This window comes from Perognathus longimembris, chromosome 2, assembly GCF_023159225.1.
Source record: "Perognathus longimembris pacificus isolate PPM17 chromosome 2, ASM2315922v1, whole genome shotgun sequence".
NCBI lineage: Eukaryota > Metazoa > Chordata > Mammalia > Rodentia > Heteromyidae > Perognathus > Perognathus longimembris.
Window position 1 is genome coordinate 145,282,221 of NC_063162.1, and position 15,528 is coordinate 145,297,748.

At 43.5% G+C, this 15,528-nt stretch overlaps 2 protein-coding genes and 1 gene segment (V, D, J or C); all 3 read left to right on the forward strand.

Annotated features, from left to right (window-relative positions):
- The window catches only part of LOC125347236, a 248,507-nt gene that overhangs the window by 37,242 nt on the left and 195,737 nt on the right, over nt 1-15,528 (forward strand).
- LOC125347248 (anionic trypsin-2-like) lies at nt 1,699-5,138 on the forward strand. Its single transcript, XM_048340369.1, has 5 exons — nt 1,699-1,738; nt 2,727-2,898; nt 3,973-4,226; nt 4,589-4,725; nt 4,989-5,138. The coding sequence occupies exons 1-5, from the start codon at nt 1,699-1,701 to the stop codon at nt 5,136-5,138; spliced, it is 753 nt and encodes a 250-aa protein (XP_048196326.1).
- Nucleotides 11,308-14,514, forward strand: LOC125347246 (serine protease 1-like). The gene is made up of 5 exons (XM_048340367.1): nt 11,308-11,347; nt 12,369-12,540; nt 13,302-13,555; nt 13,922-14,058; nt 14,341-14,514. Exons 1-5 carry the CDS (start codon nt 11,308-11,310, stop codon nt 14,488-14,490), a joined length of 753 nt encoding a protein of 250 aa, XP_048196324.1. The 3' UTR covers nt 14,491-14,514.

The window sequence follows — 15,528 nt, forward strand, 5'->3', positions numbered from 1 at the left end:
AGTGCAAACAAAAACCAAACCAACGACGACAACAACAAAGAACTCCAGGTTGAATTTTTGTACCATTACAGATCTGCAGTTGGATTTTCTCTTGGAAAGTATACTTTGTAGGCTAATAGTGTCTCTCCATATAAAAAAAAAATCCCTAATCCGCTATGCCTTTTGTTATTGTACCTAGAATTGCCCCCTACCAACATGCTAAAGTCTTTATCAATGTACCAGTGCCACTTTGATCAACAGCTTTGGGGTCAGCTGTGCCTTTAAGAGGTCACAGCTGGCTTTAGCCCGTCCCCTCTTCTTCCGCCTTTAAAAGCAAGAGAAGCCCCCACCCCTTGGGCCGAGCACGTGTGCAATGGCGAGGGGATCCCAGAAACCCAATCCTGGGGGACTGGGTCTCCGCCTATAGAGGAAGTCCCCTGACATCACTTGATGGACAGCCCCCGTGGAGAACCTGTAGTCCCTCTCCTATGCCCGCCTTTGGGGGTATATCTATGGCTCCTCATTTGAATAAATCAGAAGCCCCAGAGGCTCTCCGAGATTCCTGCGTGCCCATGTCTCTCCTTGGGCTGGCGGGCATGGGGTCTCACAACCACACGCGAACCTAGGCTTACCAGGGACCCCACTTCCGCGTCTAATCCCTACCAGCCCAGGGGCGGGGGGGGGGGGGGGGAGGACATGAGAGAGTGAGCATAGATCCCACGGGGAAGAGACAGATAAGCCCAGGACCCCTCCCCACGTGGATGGTGAGGGGTAGGTAGAGCGAACCCCGGCAAACAGCCAAATGACCATAGTTTAGATCTTATCTAATACCCAACATAGGGAATATAATTAGGACTCAAGCTTCCCATTCCTTGAAAGAAAGGCAATGTTCAACATCTTCATAGCAGGTTATCAGAAAAAGTATAAGATGTCTGACAAAAACCCTTGGATGATGATGTGGACACTGAAAGATGTAAGCAGGAGATATGGTGGGGAAATATATTATTCATATTATTAAATCATATTCATATTATTATATGATTTCACTTTAAAACCATATAAGAAACTCTTCTTCAACCTCTTTAGGTTATTGAGTCAGGGCCTACTAAACCTTCACCTCCTCTCCCTCAATACAATTGACATCCTCTAGCCTTGGTGGAAAGGAGACCCAGAGGAAAGCCCACACCCCCAAGACATTCTGCATCTCCCTACTCATGGTCTACACATATCATCATCTATGTTCTTGGGATTTCTGATTGCCAAAGGCTTGAATTAGCCAATGAATGGGGTGCAGAGAGAAGATCCTTACCATATGGACAGAACTCCCTGGACATAAATTATTTTTTTTAATAAGGAACAGATCAAAAGAATTCTAAAGATCCAGTACATTCTTTCTGCAAGAATATCTCATTTCTTCACCTAACACATCTCTTTGGTATACAGGATGTATTGAATTTCCCAGCTTTTTCCATCCCACCCTCCTTCCAAGTAACAGCTGTTATCCCTCTGCCTTCTGGAAATGTCTCCACCTCCCCTTTGGGCCACCTATGCAAAGAGTGTCCAAATATATCACAGATGATGCAATGCTTAAAGGTGGGTAAAGCTGCAGGTGTGATTTCTGAGGGAGGGGAAGTGATCATTCCAACTTTGTGCCCTCCTCCCTATTCCAGGAGTATAAAGACAGGCATGGACCACTGTCCAAGTCACCCTTCTCACACCATGAGCTCACTCCTGATCCTGGTTCTCGTGGCAGCTGCTGGTGAGTTCCCTGCTTTGTCCTGGACCTCATCCTTTGGAACAAGGATGACATGGGCTGTTGATCATGGCTGTCCCTGCATTCGGCCTCCACACTTGCATTCTAGTTCCTGTTGGCCTTTCTTTCTTCTCATGTCCACAAGTTGTACATTAATCTGACCTCATTTACGTCTCCATGACTCTATTCTGACCCTTATGTTCAGTTTAGCTAACACAGCTCCAAGGACATGGTAGTTCAAAAGGAATCCCAGGTAGGAAGTGTCCATGTGATGGACCAGTGAGATCACTGAGCTATGGGTCTCTGCTCTCAAGAAGCTGGCTCATCCATGCCAGCCATCTTCTGCTTGGGCTCAAAACCTCTGAAGTGGCTCTCGCATAGACACATTTTACCTCAAATTAATAAAATAAGAGTATGAAAATTAAATTCTGGCTCATGTATATCTTTGAAGATTTCTAATTAGGTATTCAGGCTCCATCCTGTACATTGCTTGAAAATCATCAAATAGCTAAGATTATCATTCTGTTGACCTACATGAGAATGGGTATGTAGGCTCTCTATAAAAGCTTTGTGGGTTTAAAATGTATGTAAAATGATGTACAGTGAGCTCTACTAAGTCATGACATATTCCTACGTATGCTAAATCTGATCTTCTCCAGAAGTTAAGGGGTATAGATGATTGAAAAATAAAGAAGAAAAGAGTCAAGTCTGTAAGACCACCACTTCTGAATATATCCTAATGCACCCTTAAGAGGTCTTCTTTTATTAAGTCTCAGAAGAAAGTAATATCCTTCATGGTTTCAAAATATATATCCAGGAAACCTCAACATTCAGGACAAAAACACACTGTGACGTGAAAGTTCAAGCACTGGTCCTAGGTTGGTTATAGTCATTGTGGTCATTAGGAATCCTAATTGGCAGGCAATAGTCACAGGGTTGAGGGCTCCACTCTCCAATATCTTGCTGAACTGGCTTCTTTGCTATATCTACCAAGCTGCTTTTCCTCTTGATGATGATGACAAGATCGTCGGAGGCTACACCTGTGGGAAGAATTCCGTCCCCTACCAGGTGTCCCTGAACTCTGGCTCCCACGTCTGTGGAGGCTCCCTCATCAATGACCAGTGGGTGGTATCTGCAGCCCACTGCTACAAGCCCCACCAGCAGCCGTAAGTACCAGGCCCTGGGCTAGCATTTGGAGGGAGATGGCTTGGTCCTCACGTGGGCTGCAGTCTAAGTAAATGGAAGAAGCTATGAAAACAGAAGGAGCTTTCTTGATGGATAAGGAAATAAGATTCAAATCCCAGAAACAGCATCTAAAAAGAATAAAGGCTGTGGTTCCTTGGTAGGAGGAACACTGTAATGTGGTAAGGACTATTCCAAAAGGATTCTGAGGATGACAGTTCAAAGCCAGCCTTGTGAGAAAAGTTTGTAAGATGCTTCTCACCAGTATACTACTCAGTAAAGGCCAGAATGGTTGCTTTGGCTCAAGTAACAGAGTGCTAGCATTGAGCACAAACAGGCACAGGAACAGTCTGAGCCTCTGAGATTAAGCCCCAGGCCAGAAAAAAAATTCAGGAAACAGGAATTAGTTTCTCATAGCAACAACAATAATTCTGAGTTTCCAGACAAAGGGTGGGACAGAGGTGAGTGTTAAAGTCTGTATTTGTTCTGGAGATGCACCTAAGAGGCATTACCATGTGTAAGATCTCTCAGTCCTGAGTGATCTACACAAGGGACTCATAACCAGGAGGATTATGAACACGTAGATTCCTGCCACTGTCCTCTAAATTGTGGTTACTGAGTTTGTGGTGGGGATGGAGACATAAAGTTTGTACGATGACCCTAGATGCCTCTGCTGCTGCTGGAGATGCCCAAAATGCTGGTAGACGCACCGGGTTAGATGCTAGAAAAGGGTAGACCACATTGGCCTCCGTAAAGCCAGCAAACCCACACAGAATGAAGGAAATATGAACTGGCTAATTCGGGTCTCACCACAGATCTTCTGCAGCAGCAGTCACCTGTCAGAAAGTGGAGAAGTCAGCAACTGCAGCCCTGCACAACATCCCTCCCAATTATTCAACTACTGAGGGATGGGGGCCATAACTCACACCACCTTTCCCTCATTACCCATGTGTTATCCCCGTGGTGGTGCTGCATGCCCATTCAAGCTTCTGCACACAGTCCCATTAGACAGCACGAGCAAAGGGAATGGCATTGAAAATCCACTCATCTTTCCTCAGCTACATCCAAGTGAGGCTGGGAGAGAATAACATCAAAGCTGTGGAGGGAGATGAGCAGTTCATCGATGCTGCCAAGATTATCGTTCATCCTCACTTTGATAAAAAAACTGCTGACAATGACATCCTGTTGATCAAGCTCGCCTCACCTGCCTCCCTCAACTCCCATGTGTCCACCGTGTCTCTGCCATCCTCGTGTGCACCTGCTGGTACCCAGTGCCTCATCTCTGGCTGGGGCAACACCCTGAGCTTTGGTGGTGAGTAGACCCATCCTCTTTTCCAAAGTCCACATTCCCTACACATTCTACAATCATAAATGACACTGGGAAAGATCCTCTTCACTTCTAAGATTCAAGTAGATTTCATGAAACTACCATACACAAAATCTTGAGAGGTGGAGGGATGCAAAGCTCCCCACAATCTAAATGAAGCAAAGGTGCTCTAGATGGTGTTATTTTGCTTCCAGGAAGGTGAGTGCCATAAGCTTCTTCTGACAAACAAAATTGTTGTTTTACTTGGACTTGAATAGTAGAGTCCTGTGCAGTAGAAACGAGTTGATTGTTCTTCCCCAGCCTGGTCTGACTCTTACTTCTGATTTCTTTGATCTTGCCCCTCTAAGTCCACAAGCCAGAACTCCTGCAGTGCGTGGAAGCTCCTCTGTTAAGCCAGGCTGTCTGTAAAGCCTCCTATCCCGGTAAGATCACCAAGAACATGGTCTGCGCTGGCTTCCTCGAGGGAGGCAAGGACGCCTGCCAGGTGAGTTGACCCCTCCCCATTTGAAGGACCATGCCCGTAACCAGGGCATTCTGGGGAAGATATTTCAAGGCCTGATTTGGTGAGGTCCAGATTGTTATGCCACAATTATTGCTACATTTTAGTCTGCTACAATGCCAAAATTACTATTACATTTTAGTCTGCCTTGCAGCATTGTGAGGTGTAGAGATTAGAATTCAGGATCAGTATAGCTCTATCCGCACCCCCCTTATCTCCTATTTACACCACTTGTGTCCTCACCTCAGGGAGATTCTGGTGGCCCTGTGGTCTGCAATGGAGAACTTCAGGGAATCATCTCCTGGGGCAATGGCTGTGCCTTGAGGAACTATCCAGGAGTGTACACCAAGGTGTGCAACTATGTGGACTGGATTCAGGACACCATTGCTGTCAACTGAAAACCCTAGTCCCTCCTCAGCTATCATGACAATAAAGTGAATCTGTCCTCATCCCTGTGTCTTGGCCTGCTCTCTCTAGCCCCCACAACTTCCTCTAACCTAATCCTCTGCAGAATCCCAATGAGTGTGTGTGAGTGTGCCAGGCAAGGCAGGGTCTTCAGCAGCAGGGTAAACTGCCACGTGTCTACCCTCTGAGTCACTAGAGCTAACGAGCAGACTCTTCCACACAGAAAGAGAAAGATGTGTATGGAAACAAATAGCATAGGCCAAGCAGTTGGAACTTCTTCAGAGTTGAATATCCTTTATCTCTATGAGAGCCAAGCAACACATCCCAGTGTGAGAGAGTCCATTACCTTAGCTGGCAAATCCAGCAGCAGACTGAAGTTCCATCTAAGTGACTACATAGACAATTCTACCCTTCTCTCCTTGCAGGAAAGAGAGAAACAGTGGTAGTGACTTCCCTGTAATTTATAGTATTAAGAAGGGTCTTTCAGGCCATGCATAGCATAATCTGAGTGGAGCAACATCTGTGTTTCAAGAGAGATAATGGGCTGGGGATATAGCCTAGTGGCAAGAGTGCCTGCCTCGGATACACGAGGCCCTAGGTTCGATTCCCCAGCACCACATATACAGAAATTGGCCAGAAGGGGCGCTGTGGCTCAAGTGGCAGAGTGCTAGCCTAGAGCGGGAAGATGCCAGGGACAGTGCTCAGGCCCTGAGTCCAAGGCCCAAGACTGGCCAAAAAAAAAAATTAAAAAAAAAAAGAGAGATAAAGTGCTCTCTCTCTCACTAAGTGACCTACACTGGCTCCAAGCAGGTCCCAGAGCAGAAACTGAGACTAAATAAGGGAATCGATTTGGCTGATAGATCCAACCTGACTCTCACATTTTTTCTCTTTTCCTTACTTTTCTTTTAATTCATGGGATTTTCACTCAGGGCCTGACTGCTGTCCCTAAGTTTTTGCTTAAGGTAATGTTCTACCAATTTCAGACCAGGTGCCACGTCTGGTTTCACCTGGCTAGTGGGAGCTAAGATCCTACAAAATTTCAGTGCAGGCTGGCTTGGAACCCTAATCTTGAGATCTCAGCCTCCTCAGTAGCTAGGATCACAGGGGTGTGTCACCAATTCCTAGTACTCACTCTTACTGGTTACCAAAAATGAAAACCTTTTTCTCTCTGGCTTTTCTTCACGGATAGTATTTTACAGCTCATTGTTTCATAGTCTAATACACTTCTCTTCCGTATCCTGTCACAACCCGTCAGTCAGAACCCTTCTCCACAACAACTAAATATTATACCTGTATGTTAGCATAAGGTGGACTTGAGTCCTCACTCTCAGCTCCCCTTTTCACCCTCTTCTTTATAGTGTATGTCCTCCCTCACCAATGTAACAACTAGCGCCCTAAAAAGTACTTCTATCATTCCAACTTACTCCAATACCATGCAAAATCTCAAGTCCCTTACATATGCAACATGATTGCCTAGATAATATTACCAATAATACCAAAGTTTAAAGATGTGGTTGTGTTTGAATGGGTGAAAGTATAAGTGCTGTGATCCCTCTCCATTCCAGTTTTGAGAAAGACCAAATTACCAGGAAAACACATAGTCTTGAGAGAATATAGCGAAAAAGAAAGTTTAAGTTGATTTAAACCTGCTCTTCAAAGGACTAAATCCCAATAGAATAAAAATGAAGTCAAACAAATTTAACCTCTAACAACCAATAATTGCATACACCATACCAAAACATGCACACACACGCACATGGTGCACGCACACCCCTTACCCACATCACACAAATCAGAATAATGGGAAACTGGAAGCTAACATCCATACTGAGCTCAAAGGAATGATAATAAGAATGTTCTAACAAATAAGAGTACATTTTTAAGCAACTCAAAACATTTCAAAGAGTACACAAGAAAAGACCTAAAAAAATTTAAATGAGACTAAAGATAAAGTGCTAAATGAATAACAAGTAAATTTTAAAAGAATAATACCAGTATACACCGTTTCCAATGTACTCAGATAAGATACAGAGATAATGCAGGTACAACCACAGGAAGGGTATACAAGATCATCAATAATAGAATCTACATTTACACAGAGCACGTTGAAAGTAGTTACAACAGTGATATAAGAATTGTTTCCATAACATGGAGTTCATTTCACTTAGCATCCTCTTAGGTGTTCATAAAGGTTTAGGTATTGGGCTCTTGTGATCCTCTGCTGTGACTTGCCTAAACCTGTGCTAATTATTCCCTATGAAGGAGACAATAGAGTCCATGTTTCTTTGGGTTTGGCTCACTTCACTTAGTATAATTTTTTCCTAGTCCTTCCATTTCCTTAAGAATGGGGCAATGTCATTCTTTCTGATAGAGGCGTAAAATTCCATTGTGTATATGTACCACATTTTCCTGATCGATTCTTCTACTGAGTGGCATCTGGGTTGGTTCCAATTCTAGCTATGACTAATTGCGCTGCGATGAACATTGTTGTGCTGGTGGCTTTAGTGTTCTTGTTTGTGGTCTTTTGGGTAGATGCCCAAAAGTGGGGCTGCTGGGTCATAGGGGAGCTCTCTGTTTAGCCTTCTGAGGAATCTCCATACTGCTGGCCAGAGTGGCTGAACCAGATTACATTCCCACCAACAATGAAGTAGGGTTCCCTTTCGGCCACATCCCTCCAACGTTTGTTATTGTTAGTTTTCTTGATATACGACATTGTTACTGAGATGAGATGGAATCTCAATGTTGTTTTGATTTGCATTACTTTTATGGCCAGTGATGTAGAGCATTTTTTCATATGTCTCTTGGCCATTCTCATTTCCTCATCAGAGGAGTCTCTTTAAGTCTTTAGCCCACTTGTTGAAGAAACCATTGGTTCTTTGTGGTTTTGTTTTGGAGGAATGTAATTTTTGTAGTTCTGCATATATTTTAGATATGAGGGCTTTGTCCATTGTATGGCTGGTAAAGATCTTTTACCAATCTTTGGGCTTTCTGATTATTTTGTGAGCTATGTCCTTTGCCCTGCAGAAGTTCTGCAGTTTGATGCAGTCCCGTTTGTCTATCCTTGCTTTGATTTGTAGCATCTCTGGATCTTTGTTAAGGAAGTTCCGTCTTGTGCCAAGGAGCCTAAGTGTTTCTCCTACTTTTTCCTTTAGTGTTTTCAGGGTATCTGTTTTAATTTCGAGGTATTTGATCCATTTGGAATTGATTTTGGTGCAGGGTGATATGTAACGATCTAGTTTTAGTTTGTTGAATGTGTTGAACCAGTTTTGTCAGCACCATTTGTTAAAGAAGCTATCTTTCTTCCGGTCTTTTTTTTTTTTTTTTTTTTTTTTTTGCTCCTTTACAAAACGTTAAGTGGGCATAGTTCTGTGGGTTCATTTCTGGGTCTTCAATTGTGATCCATTGGTATTCAGGCCTGTTCTGGTGCCAATACCAAGCTTTTTTTTTTTATTACTATAGCTTTATAATACACCTTGAAGTTGGGTATTGTAATTCCTCCAGCACTGTTCTTTCTACTTAAGATTGTTTTTGCTATTCTGGGTCTTTTATTGTCCCATATGAATTTCTGCATTGCTTCCTCTATTGCATTAAAAAATGGTGTTGGGATATTAATGGGTATTGCATTGAATTTGTAGAGAGCGTTTGGCAATATTGCCATTTTGATTATATTAATCCTCCCAATCCAGGAGCATGGGAGGTTTTTCCATTTCCTTAGTTCTGCCTTAATTTCATTTTTCATGTTTTTAAAATTCTCATCATAGAGCTCTTTCACTTCTTTGGTTAAGGTTATTCCTAGGTATTTTATGGTTTTTGAGGCTATTGCAAAAGTAGTTGCTTTCCCGATTTCAGCCTCCGTGTTTGGGTCATTAGCATATAGAAAAGCCATTGATTTTTCAGGCTTTATTTTACAGATATGAAGGCAAAAGGAACATTAAAGAATACCCAGAAATATTGACACATGGCTAAAGTCATCTACCTTTCATTAAGGAACCAAAGACATACAACTGAAAAAAGCAAAAGTCTACCCTTATTGTGCCTACATCCTCACTCCCACCATAGCTGTATTTGATGCTAGAGAAATGAGCCCCTTTGTCAGGGGCCAGATGGGCCAGGTACCACAGGTAGATAAGGATCTGACAAAAGGTGCCAAGTGAAATATTTATTCAAGGCACATTTCTGACACTAAGGCAAGTGTCCAGCAGAATCTGGATGTCAAATTTGCCTTCCTTAGATATCTGACTTGATACCCAACCAAACTTTAAGATGCCACCTGCAACAATCCCAGACTTTACATGTTTGCCATTTTGAAATAACTTCTTGAGGAAGAATGGATGCCTCGGAGTCCCGGCATCTTCCTCTATAGAAGAGAATTATTCATTCTGTGTGTTTCACACTCAGTATATTTACGAATTTGTACTGGCTAATAGCACAAAAAAGGCAGTGTAATTGTGTATCTGACTCTTCATGTTTACATATATATATGACCAACCTATAACCTACAAATATCAGAGAAACCATATATTCCTATCTCTCTAAGACTGATTTAATTTACCTAACATAATGATTTCCATTTTATATTCCATGTTATATCACATTTTCTCAATTCATGCACCTATTGAATTGCATCAGGGATTGTTCCCTAGCAAGGTTATGGTGAATAGTGTAGCAATGAATATTAGACTTTATCCTGACTAAACATATTAACAAAAGTATAGTATATGAAGGGGAGGATTCCAATGACATGATGCCCTTGAACAATGAACTCCCAGTATCATAAAGTGAATCCCAAGAAGTAGAATATGTCATATCAGGGGAGGTGGGAAACATAGGGAGATACAGGACAAAAGAGAAGAATTATGGCCAAATACATTCATCATAATCAATGCACATGTGTGAAAATGCAAACAGGAAATTGAGGTGATGAGTGGGATTGGGAAAGGTGAGCAGAATAATGGAAGGGTGACATTGACAAATGTGCATTTGATTCACCAACTAGCATGTTGTGATGAAAGCCATTTGGACAACTATGTATAGATAATTAATGCAAAAAACCGAGAAAAATTGGCAGTATACTATCGATGTTAGTATACACGTTTTGAACATTCATAAGGCACTCAGATATAATAATAACAAAAGCACTCCAACTCAGATAAGGGCCCATGAGACATTAGGCAGCATGCAATGCTCCCAGGTGACACGGCTGAGCTATGGTCCCTAGCATGGGGATGCTAGCCCATCTATTCCTAGGATAAGATTAGAAGTTGCTCTAACAGCCCACATCCACATCACCTACAATATATCCTAATTCCATTTCCGCCACACACAGACTGCCTTCTCTGACCCAATGACCAGTATTAAAATCGAGATTTCTCCCACTGTGTTCAGCAGAACTCCGACTATTGCCAACATTTAAAAGAGTTCTACTCACCTACTGCACATTTGACCTCATCCCTGAAACCAAAAAGAACCAGCCTTCTACAGTCAGAATGGTATTAAACACAATTAGCCACTATACAAAGTCAGTATCCGTACACTAGTGGGCAGTGGTGCAAATAAAAAAACAAACCACCACCAAGAACCAAAGAAACCCTCCTGAATTTTAGCAGTATTACAGAGCCCACACCGCAAAGAAATTCTTAATCTCGCTACTCATTATCTACACATCTCATTATTTTCTTGGGAATTCTGAACCCCAAAGGCCTGAATTACCCAATGTATGGGGAAGGTGAGGAATTGCAAGAAGTCATTATGATTATGGACAGAACTCCCTGGAAATGGACTATGCCGAGAAAAAAGCAGATCCGAAGAATTCCCAAGACCCAGTACATTCTCTCTTGGGGAATATCTCATTTTTTTCACCAAACACATATTACTATCATGAATAATGAAATGATTTGCCAGTTTTTTCCATCCCAGCCTCCTACCAGCCAACAGCTGTTCTCCCTCTGCCCTCTGAAAAGAAATTTCCACCTCCCTTTTGGGCCACCTATGCAAAGAGTGTCCAAATATATCACAGATGATGCAATGCCTCCCCAGGTGGGTAAAGCTGCAGGTGTGTTTTATGAGGGAGGGGAAGTGATCATTCCAACTTTGTGCCCTCGTCCCCATTCCAGGAGTATAAAGACAGGCATGGACCACTGTCCAAGTCACCCATCTCTCACCATGAGCTCACTCCTGATCCTGGTTCTTGTGGCAGCTGCTGGTGAGTTCTCTGCTTTGCCTTGAACTTCATCTGTTTTGAACAAGGATGACATGGCTGTTGATCAAAGCTGTCTCTGCATTCCTGCCTCCACACTTGCATTCTAGTTCCTTCTGTACTTTCTTCCTTCACTCCTTCATGGTTTGTATATTAGTCTCACCTCGCTTACCTTCTCATGTCTCTATTTTGACCCCTATCCTCCATTGACCTAATGCAGCTCTAAGGACATGGTGGCTCGAAAGGAATCCCAGGTAGGAAGTGGCCATGTGATGGACAGGTGAGATTACTGTCCTATGGGTCTCTGCTCTCAAGAAGCTGGCTCATTCATGCCAGCCATCTTCTACTTGTGCCCCAAACCTCTGAAGTGGCTCTGGTATAGACAAGTTTTACCTCAAATTAATAAGGTGAAAGTGTAAACATTATATTCTGTCAGATGTATACCCTTGGAATTGTCTAATTAGGTATACAGGCACCAACCTGTACATTGCTTTATAACTGTCACAAAGCTGAAGATTATGCAGCCATGTTTATGAATCATCATTCTCTTGACCTACATCCGAATGGGAATATAGGTCCTCTATGCAAGCTTTGCTGGTTTAAACTTTATGCGAGGTGATATACAATAAGCTCTACTCAGTCATGACATTTCCCTTGCTATGCTGTATCTCATCATCTGGACCTCCAACAGGCAAGGTTTGTAGATAAGTACACAGACAGAGTCAAGACGTTGAGACCGTCAAATTCTGAAGGCACCCTACTGCCTGATTGTGAGGTGTTCTTTCTTTATGTCCTCAATCTGCAGTGTCAGAAGGAAGTCATATCCTTCAGGGTTTCTAGACATGCACCCAGGAGATGCCAACATTCAGAACAATAACACACTGTGACTCCAAAGGTCAATCTTCGGTACTGGCTTGGTTTTAGTCACTGTAATGATTAGGACTAGTAATTTGCTTTCAGCAGAAACAAGGTTGAATCCATTCTCCAATACATTGCTGAATTGGCTTCTTCCCTATCTTCACTCTAGCTGCTTTTCCTCTTGATGATGATGACAAGATCGTCGGAGGCTACACCTGTGCAAAGAATTCCGTCCCCTACCAGGTGTCCCTGAACTCTGGTGCCCACGTCTGCGGTGGCTCCCTCATCAATGACCAGTGGGTGGTGTCTGCAGCCCACTGCTACAATCCCCACCTGCAGCGGTAAGTGCCAGGCCCTAGGCTAGGCTTTGAAGAAAGATGGCTTGATCCTCATGTGGGCTATATTCTAAGTAAATGGAAAAAGCTATGGAAAGAGAAACTTTCTTGATGGAGATGGGGTTGAAGACCCAGGATTCAAACAAAATAAATATTCATTAAAACATAAGCTTTGGTCCATAGCCAGGAAGAACACAGTAATGTGGCAAGGCTTCAAGAGGGAGGCACAGTTGGCTCAAGGCTGTCATCCAAGCTACTCAGGAGGCTGAGATCTGAGGATCACAGTTCAAAGCCAGGCTTGTGAGAAAAGTTCATGAGATACTCATCTCCAATGAACTGCTCAAGAAGAGATAGAAGGGGTGCTTTCACTCACGTGGTAGAATGCTAGCATTGAGTAGTGCCAAGGCCCTGAGTTCAAGCTCCATGAATGGCCAAAAAAAGAAAAATGAAACCAAAAAGGCCTTGAAGATAGAGGAATGAGTGTCTCACAGTAGAGAAACTATTTCCAAGTTTTCAGGCAGGGGATTGGACAGTGGTGAGTGTTAAAGTCTGTGTTTCACCTGAAGACGCATCTGGGAAGCATTTCCATGTGTAAGATCTCTCAGTCCTGAGTGATCTACACAAGGGACTCATAACCCCCTCTCCTTCACTACCCATGGGTTATCCTGGTGGTGGTGCTGCATGCCCATTTCAAGCTTCTGGACACAGTCCCATTAGACAGCAAGAGCAAAGGGAATGACATTCTGAATCCACTCGTCTTCCGACAGCTTCATCCAAGTGAGGCTGGGAGAGCATAACATCAGAGCCTTGGAGGGAGATGAGCAGTTCATCGATGCTGCCAAGATTATCATTCACCCTCAGTATAACAGCACAACCGCGGTCAACGACATCCTGTTGATCAAGCTCTCCTCACCTGCCTCCCTCAACTCCCGTGTGGCCACCGTGTCTCTGCCAACCTCGTGTGCGCCTGTTGGCACCCAGTGCCTCATCTCCGGCTGGGGCAACGTTCTGAGCTTTGGTGGTGAGTGGAACCGTCCACTGTCCCACAGTGCACATTTCCTACACTATTACAATACTGAATGTCACTGGGAAAAATTCTCTTCACTTCTGGGATTCAAGTAGATTTCACGTAACTACCATACACCAAATCTTGGATGTCAGAGAGATGCAAAGGGTCCCTACATGTAAATGAGAAAGTTGCTCTAGATGGTGTTATTTTGGTTTTGGGAAGGTGAATGCCATAAGCTCCTTTTGACAAACAAAATTGTCCTTTCTTGCTTGGACTTGAATAGTAGAGTACTCTGCAGTAGAAACTGGTGGATTGTTCCTCTCTAGCCTGATCTGACTCTTACTTCTGAACTCTTTGATGTTTCCCTGCCTCTCCAAGTCTACAATCCAGACCTGCTGCAGTGTGTGGAAGTTCCTATCCTAAATCAGGCTGATTGTGAAGCATCCTACCCTGGAGAAATCACCAAGGACATGGTCTGTGCTGGCTTCCTCGAGGGAGGCAAGGATGCCTGCCAGGTGATTTTACCCTTCTCATCAATGCTTCTGATCACAAACCGAACCCACTGGGAACATGATTTGAAGGACCAATTCGGGGAGGCTAGGATTCTAGTGCAATGTCTCCAGGCTCCGTTGAAAAGTGAATAAGACTCTTTTGACTGCATCTCATCCTCTTAGCAAAATCAGAGCATGGACCACCATGAGAAAGATAGGGGAGACAAATGGGGTGTTGAGGTCAGGGTGAGTGGAGTTTGATGTCTTCTGCTCTCTGACTTATCCCACATTGTTTGTTCATCCTAGGGAGATTCTGGTGGCCCTATGGTGTGCAATGGAGAGCTCCAGGGAATTGTCTCTTGGGGACTTGGCTGTGCCTGGGAAGGATTCCCTGGGGTGTACACAAGAGTGTGCAAGTATGTGGACTGGATTCAGGACACCATCGCTGCCAACTGAGCACCCTCAGTCCCTCTCAATCAATGTGCCAATAAAGTGAATCACCCCTCCCTGAATGTGTCTGTGCCATTTCTGGAGTAAAATATCCTCCAAGCTTAAGTGACAGACGAGAACAACTCCTCTTTCCTACTACTTCTCTCACGGATAGATATTAACAAATAATGTCTGCCCCTACCCTGAAAAATAATCATAGGCATGTAAGAAGGACTCTATACTTCAGACAAAAATTATCTGTGAAAAAGATCATGTAAAAAGCATTCTTAAGGTTGATCATTGGGCTGGCAATGTGTCTTAGTGGTAGTGTACTTGCCTAGCATGCATGAAGCTGTGGGTTTGATTCCTCAGCACCACATATATTGAAAAATCCAGAAGTGGCTCTGTGGCTCAAGTGGCAGAGAGCTAGCCTTGAGGAAAAGAAGCTTAAAGAGACAGAGCCCAGGCCCTGAGTTCAAGCCCCATGTCTGGGAAAAGAAAAACAAAACTTGATAGTTCTATGTGTCCTAACGTTATTACTGTGCGCACATGTGGGCATGACTGGTGAGAACACCACATCCTTGGAATATGGCAGGAAACCCTTACAGCCAGGGTAATTGTATCTAAGGGAACTTCCATATCTACTGCCCCAGTTTATTCTGTTCAGTCCACGACATACATGTTAATAAGCCACTTGTTCTCTCTCATAGCACTAGGTGCCTTCTTACATGAACCCTCACTGGCCTTTTCCTGAACACCTGCTCATGTGCTTACAGGACAGAAAAGTGACCCCTCTGATTCCATCTATCACATTTTCATGAAACCTGTCCATAGTTTACAATGCCAATATGCTTTCACCATCCTGAGGACTTTGTTTGCTCTGCATCTCTTCTTTGGACGCACTCTCCCAAATATGTTGGTTGCTATTCTAGACTGACAGAAAGAAAGCAGATTTGCAGACAGAATTACGATCACATGCAAATCTCATACACAGAAGATGATAGATGGACAAATTTTTTCTTTTGTGTATACCTGTGCTGTAACCAAGCATCCAAGGTCCTTACT